General features: G+C 36.7%; 1 protein-coding gene across 1 annotated transcript; it reads left to right on the top strand.

The window, feature by feature from the left end:
• The first annotated feature begins 9751 nt into the window (after positions 1–9751).
• On the top strand, positions 9752–11877 carry LOC108214009 (L-Ala-D/L-amino acid epimerase). The gene is made up of 6 exons (XM_017385787.2): positions 9752–10308; positions 10399–10509; positions 10635–10851; positions 10943–11276; positions 11386–11447; positions 11551–11877. The coding sequence occupies exons 1-6, from the start codon at positions 9982–9984 to the stop codon at positions 11622–11624; spliced, it is 1125 nt and encodes a 374-aa protein (XP_017241276.1). The 5' UTR covers positions 9752–9981; the 3' UTR covers positions 11625–11877.
• Positions 11878–12878: the final 1001 nt, after the last annotated feature.

The following is a 12878-nucleotide window of genomic DNA, read 5'->3' as shown; positions in this document are numbered from 1 at the left end:
GGAAGATAAGCATATCTTGACATCAGACACATATGACACATATTGATCAGACCCAGTAGATTGAAGATTTGCATAAAATTCTCGCACTAAAGCAGGGTAACACAACTTAGGCAAATCAACCAGAAAAGATTGAAGCCCTAGATCCTCAAACAACTTGACAATCCCACAATTATAAAAGGCTTTTCCAGAAAGGGGCTTACCCAAGATAACCTTTCGGCCGGCGAGACCGCGAACAGCTAACATCTCGGACTTGGGTTTCTTCTGAGTAGACTCGATTCCAATCTCATCTCGATTTACCCCAGAAATCTCATCACCGCTCTCAACAGTCACGAACTCTTCATCTTCCTCATCAACCAGCTTGCGCTTTTGAGAGACAGAGGATGGCTGAGGAGTGTGTGCCTTCACATTTGCTCTAGTTTTCTTCCTCATCGCGAGCCGTAAGCCGATTGTTGCTATGGTGATGATAAAACCTTTTCGGAGATAGTGTGAGAAAACCCTAGCTTCTCGGGGAGGGTTGAATAAGTAGTTGAAGAGGCGTGGAGAGAGTAGAGTTTTTAACACTCTTTTAACAATTATCAGGGGAGGATTTTTAGGAATAAAATTAATCGAAGTAAAATTCCTAAAATAACTCATGTTAATCTCCAAAAAAATCTAGTTATCACTTATCACTTATCACATCTATATATATCTCTTGCAACTAATTTGAATTTTAAACTTATCATCAATTACATAGATCATCACAAAATCACGTATCAAAAATTCAACACAAAATCTCAAATTACTAAACGTACAACGGCAATATCATTTAAGAGCACAAATTTCAAATAAACACTTAAATTGACCGGCATGCAAAAATAACAAAAATTATGTAAAATGCTAGGAGTAAGCTGATAGTACCCGGACCATGCTTAAGAGCCTGCTGACTGCACATCACACATACCCAATTCCCTTCTCAGCACAACATATCGTTCTTCAGGTAAAGGTTTTGTGAAGATGTCAGCTAGCTGATCTGCTGTAGCCACAAATATTAATTTGACAGCACCCTTTGCAACATTGTCTCTCAGAAAATGATGCCGAACATCAATATGCTTTGTCCTTGAATGATTGACTGGATTTTCTGAAATGTTGATTGTACTTGTGTTGTCACAAAAGATTGGAGTTTGCTTGCATTTGATTCCAAAGTCCTTCAATTGTTGTCTCATCCATAGCATTTGAGAGCAACAGCTACCAGCTGCTAAATACTCCCCCTCAGCCGTAGATAGAGCAACTGAAGTTTGCTTCTTGCTTAACCAAGAAACTAAGCTTTGACCCAAAAATGCACAAACACCACTTGTACTTTTTCTATCAGTTTGACTACCTGCATAATCTGCATCACTATACCCAACAAGATCAAAAGCATTTGTGATAGGATAGAATAAGCCCAAAGTAATGGTTCCACTTAAATATTTAAATATTCTTTTAACAGCTTGTAAGTGAGAATCCTTTGGTTTTGCTTGAAATCTAGCACAAACACAAACACTATACATAATATCAGGTCTAGAGGCTGTAAGATAAAGTAAACTACCAATCATACCTCTATACATTCGAATATCAACATCTTTACCATTTTCATCTGCTGTCAGCTTGCTGACAACGCTCATTGGTGTTGATTTCGCCTTGATATTTTCATATCCAAATCTTTTGAGTAGGTTCTTGATATACTTGGATTGATGCACATAAATTCCTTCTGGAGTTTGCTTAATTTGGAGCCCCAAGAAATAATTGAGCTCTCCCATCATGCTCATGTCAAACTCACTATGCATGCACTTTGAAAACCACTTACACAAAGAATCATTAGTAGATCCAAATATAATATCATCTACATATATTTGAACAACTAATATATCTTGACCTTTAAAGATAGTAAACAAAGTAGGATCAATTTTACCTCTAATGAAACCATTTTTGATCAAAAATTCACTTAACCTTTCATACCATGACCGAGGTGCTTGCCTTAACCCATATAGTGCCTTCTTGAGCTTGTAGACACGGTTGGGATATTTTTCATCCTCGAATCCTGGTGGTTGCTTGACATAGACTTCTTCCTTTAGATATCCATTTAAGAATGCACTTTTGACGTCCATTTGATGTAGCTTGAACTTCTTGTAGCATGCAAATGATAATAGCATCCTAATAGATTCCAATCTTGCAACCGGAGCATATGTTTGATCAAAATCAATCCCTTCTTGCTGATTGTATCCTTGTGCAACAAGTCTAGCTTTGTTCCGAGTGATAGTACCAAATTCATCAACTTTATTCTTGAATACCCATTTGGTTCCAACAATTGAAGCATCCTCTGGTGGATCAACAAGTTCCCAAACATCACATCTTTCAAATTGGTTGAGTTCTTCTTGCATTGCCATGATCCAATTTTCATCTTGTAAAGCTTCTTGAACATTCTTTGGTTCCTCTTGAGCTATGAAGGCAGCATAAGCACAAATGTTGGCTTGAGCTTTCCTTGTCTTGATTCCAGCTGATTTATCTCCAATGATCAACTGAGGAGGATGATTCTTCACTGTTCTAGTTGATTTTGGAAGATTATGTTGAGCTATGACCTCTTCATTCCTTGTAGTCTGCCTAGGAGGAGTCTGATCAACAACATTTTGGCTTGCTGATGAAGTTTGACCTCTGGATTCATCTAATGTAAGCTTTGACATCTTATCCAAAGTTTCCTCAAGAGATGGAGTGGATTCAGTAGCTTTATTGCCTTCTGAAGTTGTGGCAGTTGACTTGTCAGCTTGCTGATTTCCAGTTTCCTGCACTGTCAGCTTGCTGCCAGTACCTGTACCTGCACATTCTTCCTCATCCCTTGCAAGATCATCAGTAGACTCTTGAAATGAAACATCAATAGACTCTTCAACAGTATGTTTAGAAAGATTATACACTCTATAAGCACGACTTGTTAAAGAATAACCTAAAAATATAGCTTCATAAGATTTAGAGTCGAATTTACCATCCCTATCAATGGTTTTGAGTACGAAGCACTTAGATCCAAAAACCTTGAAATAGCTGATGTTAGGCTTCTTTTTCCTTAGCAATTCATAAGGAGTCTTGTTGAGAATTGGCCTGATAAGCACTCTGTTAAGAACATAGCATGCTGTGTTGACAGCTTCTGCCCAGAAACTTCTTGGCAGCTTGCTCTCCTGCAGCAATGTCCTAGCTGTTTCTTGTAAGGACCTGTTCTTACGCTCTACAACTCCATTTTGCTGAGGTGTACGAGGTGCTGAGAACTCATGTGAGATTCCTCTTTCTTCACAATAAGTAATGAAGTCTTTTTGGAATTCCCCACCATGATCACTTCGAATACCTACAAGTCTTGTATCTAGTTTGTTCTCAAGCAACTTGATTAGTTTCTCAAATTCACTAAAAGCACAATCTTTAGTACGCAAGAATAATACCCAAGTGAATCTAGAATAATCATCAACAATAACAAAGGCATATTGTTTACCTCCAATACTCTTATAAGCTTCGGGACCAAAGAGATCCAAGTGAAGAAGCTCTAAAGGTTTAGAAGTAGATACCATTTTCTTTGCCTTATGTGGAGTCCTTGTTTGCTTTCCCAATTGACAAGCAGAACATGTCTCCATCTTGACATACTTAAGCTTTGGTAGTCCTCGAACAAGCTTCTTTGCTGACAGCTTGCTGAGATGATCCATATGAGCATGTCCAAGCCTCCTATGCCAAATTTCTGGATTATTATCCACAGCTGCTAAACAAACACCTGCCTCCTGTTCTTCAAAGTTCAAAACATATATATTTCCTTCTCGTTTTGCAACTAGAGGAGTTTTGTTAGCACCAACAAGTATAGTACATTCATCCTTACCAAAGTTAACAATATGACCATCATCAAATAACTGACTTATACTAAGCAAGTTATAAGTAAGACCTTTAACATATTGTACTTTGTTGATAGAAATGATACTATTACCTATAGTTCCTTTGCCAAGAATAGGAAGAGTTTTGCTATCACCAATTGTGACACGTCCACCCTTCTTCATCTTCAAGCTTAGAAACTGAGATTTGTCTCCACTCATGTGCCTAGTGCATCCACTATCCAATATCCATTGATTTGGCTTTACTTTAGACACGAGACAAACCTACAAAACAAACACAAACAACTCAACGTTTTGGTACCCAAATTTTGTTGGGTCCAGTAGTGTTAGTTGATAAAACATATAGAACATTAAGATCAGATTTCTTGATCCACTTTTGGACCACATTAGAAGTCTTCTTCCATGTTCTGCCAGTCTTATCAGCATACTGTCTAGGAGCTGTCTTCTGTCTGTTTGTGTTGTCAGCATACTGTCTGTGAGTTGACTTCCTTTTCCAGCTTGCTGATTGAGTATTCTTCATTGGACAATTATTAGCAAGATGGCCCTTCTTTCCACACTTGTGACAAGTCACCCAAGGCATGGCATAATTATATGGAATGCCATTTTTCCCTTCATATCTCATTGAAGATGTGGATGTAGAAGCTGCACCAATGCCTCCTTTATCATGAGAACCTTTAGCTTGTTTCATTATAGATTTGAGACTTTCTTCTCCTTGAACAAACTTTCCCATGGCTTTCTGAAGATCTTTGACTTCTTGCTCCAATGACTTGATCTTTTCAGCTTGAATAGAGATTTCGGCTAAGCTTTGGGTTTTGCTTAACTCGAATGCCTCCAAGCTAGCATCCTTAGCTTTAAGATCTGCTCTTAGCGAGCTGAGTTCTTTCATGAGTGTATCATTCCTTCTTTGGATTTGCATGTTGTTCCCTTCAAGTTGTGAGTTTTGTTCCTTGAGAGTAGCAATGATTCCACTGCTTGCCTTGGCACTCTTTTCATTCAAGAAATCACCTATGACTTTCTTCAAATGAACATTTTCTTTCTCGAGCTCATAGTTCTCATTCTTTAGATCAATGAGTTCCATAATTGATAGACAACTCTTATCCTGCATGGTTAGTTCACAAGATGTTGTATCAATAGAATGTAATTCAGAATTAATAGAATGTACCTCACTGTTAGTCTCTGAATCTGAATCAGTTGTCTCTATTGAACCATCGAGACCAACAAGAGCCAAGTTAACCATCTCATCACTTGAAACATCAGAAGCTGACTCATCTTCATCATCACTCCATGTGAGAAGTGCCTTTGATTTCTTTTTGTTCTTGTAATCAGCTTGCTGTTTAGGCTGCTTAGACTTGTTTTTCAGCTTGTAGCAATCCCTTTTGAAGTGTCCTTTCTTGCCACATTCGAAACATGCATCATCTTTTGGATCTTTCTTTGCACCAAAAGCTTTGCCCTTTTCTCTTTTCATCTTATTCTTCTTTTCGATCATTCTCTTGATTTTTCTGGACATAAGAGCTAGATCCTCATCTGATTCTGTTTCCTCATCTGATTCCAGCTTGCTGACAGAGGAGTGCAGTGCAAGATTCTTCATTTTCTCTGTTGGCAGCTTGCTGCTTTCTGAGCTGTTAGCTTCAATCTTAGCTTCAAATTGTTCCAACTCAGCAAATATAGCCAGGTGATCCATAGTATCAATGTTGAGAGCTGACTCCAATGCTGTGACCTTGGCACCATATTCGAATGGAACAGCATTTAGAATATTCATGTTGATTTCCGATTGAGGAATCTTTTTGCCAAGTCTTTCAAGACTGTTGAGAGTGACTTGGAATCTAGCTTGGCTTTCTCGAATGGATTCTCCCTTCTTGATAGCAAAGCTTCCAAATTCTTTCATAAGCTTTCCGAGCTTGACTTTCTTTAATGCCTTTGAGCCTTCGTGATATGTCTCCAATGCATCCCAAATTTCTTTTGCAGATTTGAGAGAAGAGACCTTGTCATATTCAGCTTGATTCAGCCCATTGATTAATGTACTCCTTGCTTTTCCATTGGCAGCAACCTTTGATAGCTCGTCCGCTGTGAGAACATCAACGTCCTTGACTTTGCCCTCGCTATCACGATATTCATAAGGACCTCTTTGCACAACTCTTTGCATTAGGGGATCTCTGGATAGATGAGCCTCCATTTGGCCTTTCCACCAATTGTAGTTGTCAGAACCCGTGAGGAGAGGAGCTCTAAAATCGGACTTTCCCTGAAAGTTATCAGCCATATCGATCGATACTATTCCTGTTACAGAAGTATTAGTACAAACCTGGCTCTGATACCAATTGAAATTACACACCTAGAGGGGGGGTGAATAGGTGTTATGGCTAATATACCCGATTTTTATAAGTTACCAAATAATTAATCTGTCAATGACAGCCTGCTGTTAATTCTCAGAGTAAACAGTTAGCCTGCTAATAAGATAAATGCAATGCAGATAATGTAAAGCAGTATGCTAGCAACACCAAGAATTTTAGCCAGGTTCGACCCCTAACCCTAATGGTCTACGTCCTGGTCCCCTACCAACTGGTAAGAGATTATATTATTAATCAATAATATCAACGATTACAAGATTCAATAATATAACTCCCTTTCTCCCTTGTTCCTGTTATCAGCCTGCTGAAACCCCTGAACCACGAACCAAAAGCCTACCAAGACCTATACTTCCCAAGTATATTCTCCAAGCTAACTAGTCCCCTTGTTCCCTTGTTTCACAAGCTCGATACACAGCAACAAAACATTACACCTTGAACAATACAATGAATAAGTGTAATACAACCGAAACTATGAACTCTCAATATAGATATATATGCAAATATAAGTACTAGAGCTCAATAAAAGATTTAGCAATGTAAAGAGTTGTATTTCAGAAAGCTTGGTGTGTTCTCCTTGTTCTCTAAACCGAAACCACACTCAAGTTTATATACATCATACCAACGGTCATAATCCAACAAATTTCCCAACGATCTTGGTAACAACCTCACGTTTAAATTTGAATTGAATGATGAACGTTTGAATGAAGTAAGATTACTGAGTAAAGGATAAGTCACGTTTGAAATCATCTCAGTAAAGTATTTAAAAATAAAACCCATTTGAAACTAAATAGGAGTTTGTTAAAGATAAGATCGATTTGAAATAAAATCTCCTATTTGTTAATTAGGAAAACGTTTTTGAATGAAACTCTTTATAAAACTGAGCTCTAATATTTATATAAGATATATATGAATATTAGAATCCTTACAAAGTCGTTTCCTATTAAATCTCCATGAAAATAGACTTTGATCTTTATCCGATTGTTTCTCTGTTCACGCTGTAAGCCTGCTGATAGCTTGTAAATATCCCTGTAAGCTTGCTGACAGCTATAATCATGCTAACATCCTGAAATACTGTTAGTTCATATAAACAACCTTTGATAGCATGCTTACACATATCAGTTTCATGTTATTAGCTTGCTGTTAGTGTCATCATCAAAACCTTGAGAGTATCAAGCTTTCAGTCCAGCACTGTCCACAACTCCACATGGAAATTCACTGAAGACATTTACAAAATATAATGCTGGAGAAACAAGAACTCTACTTCACATAACCATTAGGACAATTTACATATTGGACGATACTTATATAATCTAACATTTAAAGCGCGCTTGGAGCTGGATTTTTAATTACATATTAGACATATAAAAAAATAATGAATTAAAAAATCTAAAATTTATTAATGATTAAAAATCATACAAGCCAACTTATATGTTGGTGGTGAATACTTTTTTGGTCAGAAATCATCAAATAACATTAACGATTTTACTAAAATAAAACATACATGATGAAATACATTCATATGTATTTGAGAATAATTAATGAAATAAATATAAAAAAAAACTTAATATTAGATCAATTCTTGGTTCATAGAATAATTAATGAAATAAATAATAAATGTCGATTTTTGATTTATATATATCCGTCTTTAACAGGAGTCTTAACCCAGTAAAATTAATTAAAGAGACGTGACTTGCTGTCAAAACTTTGCTTTATTCCATTTCGATCACACACACATTACTAACATTGTGTGTAAAAAAGAGAGTAATGAAATAGGAGTATATATGATATGCTAGGAATTTGATGGAGAGATTAAAGAAAGATGATGAGGATGCCTTTTGCTAATTTCCTAAAATGAAATGTCTTTCACCTGCGGCCATTCACGCTGATTATTCTCCTTCCATTTACGACTTCTCTTGACAACAACCAAATCCTTTCGACAGAATTTGATACCAACACGATCAGTCCGTTTAGGACTTTATTTCTGTAATGTTGGATTATTTGAGTTTAGTGAATTAGGTTCTGCAGGAAATTTATCTGAGTTTAGTGAATATAACAAACTTATGATGTAAATGTTAGAGGCCAAAACAGCAACATTTCAACTTCACTTAAAAGTTATTCCATTATCATTTATCATAATCTGTTTCTTACAAATGGATAAATATAAAAGACGTGCGAATCTAATAGATGACTAATGGATTCATAAGCAGCGCATATGCATGTTTGTATAGCAAGACACTATGAGCAACCTGTCTAATAACTCAAAATATTGTCTTTTACTTAAGTTCCTTCTTCTCGTTTACTCTGAATATGTCTGTAATATGGGGGCAGCTGATGAGTATGATTGTAAATGTGAAACAGGCTAAGATAAGAGATTTAAATATATCCTTGTCTGCCCTTTTAATTGTACAACGTTATGGGTTCAGATTGACCCAAAAAGTGAATCGCGCATTTAAGACAATATTGATCAACAATAGCAAACAAATATTGATTTTCTACAGTACCAAAAATAAAATCATTGATCTTATTACATAAAATAGTGATTACTAGTGTATAAATGAGTGATTTCTTTAATTATAAACAGTAATTGTGAGAATATTTTCTAATTTTGATTATGCGATGATTATAATTAATGCATCGTAACACCGCATCATAAACAACGACCAAATTAGTATATATATTCAAAAGTATGTTACATATTTCTGTAAGTTGGCATAAATTACATTCACATCTATTACTTAAATATATTAGCAGTCCCGTCGTCTAAAATAATCTAAGAGATAAATGTTGGCATGCAACAATCGAACAAGGAAAAGTTTGATGAGATAGGAAACCGCACGTATATAAATTTTTATGAATTTTTCCTGGTCGGGTGCTAAAATACATTCTTTTTATGAATTTTTAGTTTTTTTTTACTAAAAGTTTTGCATATATAGTTTTATTTAGAATTTTGTTTTAAAATACTGTATAAAAAAAATTGATTTAGCCACACGGAAAAGCTTTTCGGGTTTAGGGTGTAGTGGTCGGTCCTTTTGTTAGGGTCTCCCTGCTGACAGGGGCTAATTGGGAGTGAGTTAAGTAAGAATACAAGGCTTTCCAAAAGTGTGTATATATGCCAATATGAGCGTTAGAAGAAAAGCAATTGTTGGAGCGTTTCAAGTAAAAGAAATCCAAGGCACCAAGCAACCAGGTCCATGCATGCATGTTAATATCACACTCGGCACAAACGCTGCTATCAACTTTCCCTTGCCATGAATTAGTCATGAGATGATCTATCCTAGGGTGATTCTTTTGTCGACAGATATTGCTCCTATTATACTCGTAATCTCTGAAGGATGAGAACCAACTATGTAGCATACTAGCATATATCTACACCGAGAATTTGTATACGTCAAGTAAGAATACAAGGCTTTCCAAAATGAGTGTTGGAGGAAAATCAAGTGATGGAGCGTTTCAAGTAAGGAATAAGGCACCAAGCAACCAGGTGCATGCATGTCAATATCGCACTTTAGATTCGGCGCAAACGCTGCTATAAACATTATAAATAGCCGGGCGTATGCTTATTTACTTTCACAAAACTAGCCAACTGCACTAAACTCACAACTTGAGACGCGTCAAGCAACTATCAACTTTCCCCTGCTATATAAACAATCTGATCACCGCATAAACACTCACCAAAGTATACATATACTTGAGTAGTTCTCAAATAATTTTAAGCTTCATATTATATTATATTCTTCTCTAGCCCTTTCCAAATCCACTCAAATATGTCTGTATTAGGGCAGCTGATGAGCATGATTGTAATTGTCGTACATGCTGAGATAAAAGATTTAGGTGTATCCTTGTCTAGCTCTTTTACTTGTACAGCATTATGGGCTAGGAAGATCCGAAATTTTGCTATACGGATTCAGTTGGCTAATGGAGGTGTTGGGTGGGGGGAGGCTCCTACTGTTCCTCTTATGGCTGTGGAGGAGCCACTGGCTATGGCCAAAATTGCCGAAACATGTGACTTCCTCAAAAGGAGTGCTAATATGAGTTTGGGTTCATTGTTGGAGCAGATTGGTAGGATTATGCCTGGGCATGCATATGCTTCAGTAAGTTCACTTTTCGATTTATGCTGTGAATGTCATCCTTTTTATCATATGACAAATCTTTTCTTATCACTTCTGTGATTCGTTTTACAGGTTAGAGCAGGAATGGAGATGGCCCTGATTGATGCAGTTGCTTATAGCATTGGCATGCCTCTGTGGAAAGTGTTTGGTGGAGCTTCCAACACAATAATTACAAATATAACAGTTCAGTTTCTGACCTACAAAATTTTCTTCTGGTTTATTATTCTTTTATTTATCCTTATTTATTGAGCAGTTATAATCAGAATATACTAAGTACTAACTGAAGTTTAACTATATCCCGTGCGTAGATTCCAATGGCGGGTCCTTTTAGATCAGCTCAATTGGCATCTGACTATCGGGGACAAGGATATGACACCCTGAAAGTCAAAGTCGGGGAAAATTTGATTGCTGCCATCCATGTGCTGCAAGCAATCCGGAGGGCGCACCCGGATTGTTCCTTCATCATAGATGCCAATGGGAGATACACCAGTGCTGGAGCTATTCAGCTACTTCAAGAACTGCACGGTGATGATCTTAAAGCCCTCCTGTCAAAAAGTTCTTAATGATATTATTTTTCCTAATAAATCGACTAATATGAATTATTACTGCTTTGCAGAGATGAAGTTGACTCCGATTCTCTTTGAGCAGCCAGTTCATAGGGACGACTGGGAAGGTCTAGGCCGTGTCACTCAGTTTGCCAAAGAGAAGTATGGCATATTGGTGGCTGCTGATGAAAGTTGCTGTGATATAGCTGATGCCCGGAAGATCGTTGAACGGAAGCTTGCAAATGTCATTAACATCAAGCTTGCCAAACTTGGAGTGCTAGGTGCGCTGGAAGTCATTGAGTTAGCACGCTCATCAGGCTTGCATCTCATGATGAGTGCTATGGTTGAGAGTCGACTCTCCATTTGCTTCGCTGGTCACCTTGCTGCAGGTCTTGCATGTTTCAAGTAAGTAGTCGATAGATAGTTGTTACATATCAGCAAATCTTTAAATTTGGATTTCTCTTAAAATTATGTGCGTTTAGGTGATAATTAATGACCTGTAATTGTGGTACAGATTCATTGACCTAGATGCACCGCTTCATCTTACAGAAAATCCAGTTGTTGGCGGCTATGAAGGTAAAGTTATCTTTCCTGATGGAAGTTCATTTTCAATGATTATTGGTATTTCAGAATTTAGTTCCAGCTACATTAATATTGGTAAATCTTTAAATTTGGCTAGTTTCTGGTCCGGTGTATAAGTTTACAAGCGCTAGAGGCAGCGGCGCTTCCCTCCATTGCGACGACATTCAATAGCAGCAGAATTCCCGCAGCTGACTCTGGCATACATGAATCGCAAGACAGACCGAAATAGTTGGAAACAAATCAGAAAGTTCTTAAGAACATGCTAGATATCTTTTTTTATATAATAAACTCACGTTATATCATTTGTGTTGTACTATTCTATCATTTGTGTTGTACTATTCCAAGCTCAGAATGAAAATTCAGATCACTGATGTGTGATACTTGAATAAGTTTTAAAATTAGATCACTGATGTGTCATTTCTTATCCTTTTTGTTTGTATACCATCTTTTAACACTTATATTTATTCTAAAACTTCATGATGCAAATATACTTCCTTTTCTTGGACATAAATGAACTTTTTTCATGGAACATTTTTGCATAACTCTTTAGAGAGGGCCAAAAAATGCAAGAATTTCGGAAGACTCTCCCAGCATATAAGAAGGAGGAGTTGGTTCAGAAAAAAGAGCCAAATTTTACAAATTTTTATTGAATACAATTCTAACTAGCCCTTATGGTCAAAACAAAACAAAAATTTGTAATAAAAGAAATCAGTAAAAAAGTCCCTAGATGGTCATACAAACTTATTACCGAATTGGAATTCCTATTGGGCACAGCTCATGAAGGCTTACGATTATCAGATACGTTCAAGAAAAAGGGATGGTATAATAATTTATAGGCCTACTAAACGTAGTCGAAATGCAAGTATCAGAATTGGATAGAGAGAGGTTCATTGCTAAACTTTGTTGCACAAAACCAGGTATAACATTAATTTACCAGTTAATATGTTCAATTGCCTGATCATATTGTGCTCGAAATCACTGTAAGCCACACTATGATAAAATTATTAGTTCCTCATAGAGTGTCATGCTGAGATGTACTTCAAAGAAACATCTGGTGCAAAGTTAAAAGTATGAACAAGGGTGAGAGTTGCCTCACCCTGATTGGTTATAGTGCAAGTGTGCAACTGGATTTGCAATGCTAAACTCTTTTTTACTAGAGGAATGTTGAATGCAACATCAGAGACCACAATATCAGTGCTAATTTTGTTTTTTAAATCAAAAGGCCAATCACTAATCATCTTTTGCCTGAATTAGCATATATGCAAGACGGTTATTCTTGTTCAAATTGGCATCATATGTTTTAAGTTTAAACGAGATTAGAGGTTGCTGTTCTGGAGTGTACATTCATGAAAATATATATAACTGTGATCGTTAATTGTATTTACCACATCTACCACATTAAGGTTCTTAATCATATATTAACAA

This window comes from Daucus carota, chromosome 3 (genome assembly GCF_001625215.2).
Source record: "Daucus carota subsp. sativus chromosome 3, DH1 v3.0, whole genome shotgun sequence".
Classification (NCBI taxonomy): Eukaryota; Viridiplantae; Streptophyta; class Magnoliopsida; order Apiales; family Apiaceae; genus Daucus; species Daucus carota.
This window is presented reverse-complemented; position numbering and strand designations above follow the sequence as displayed.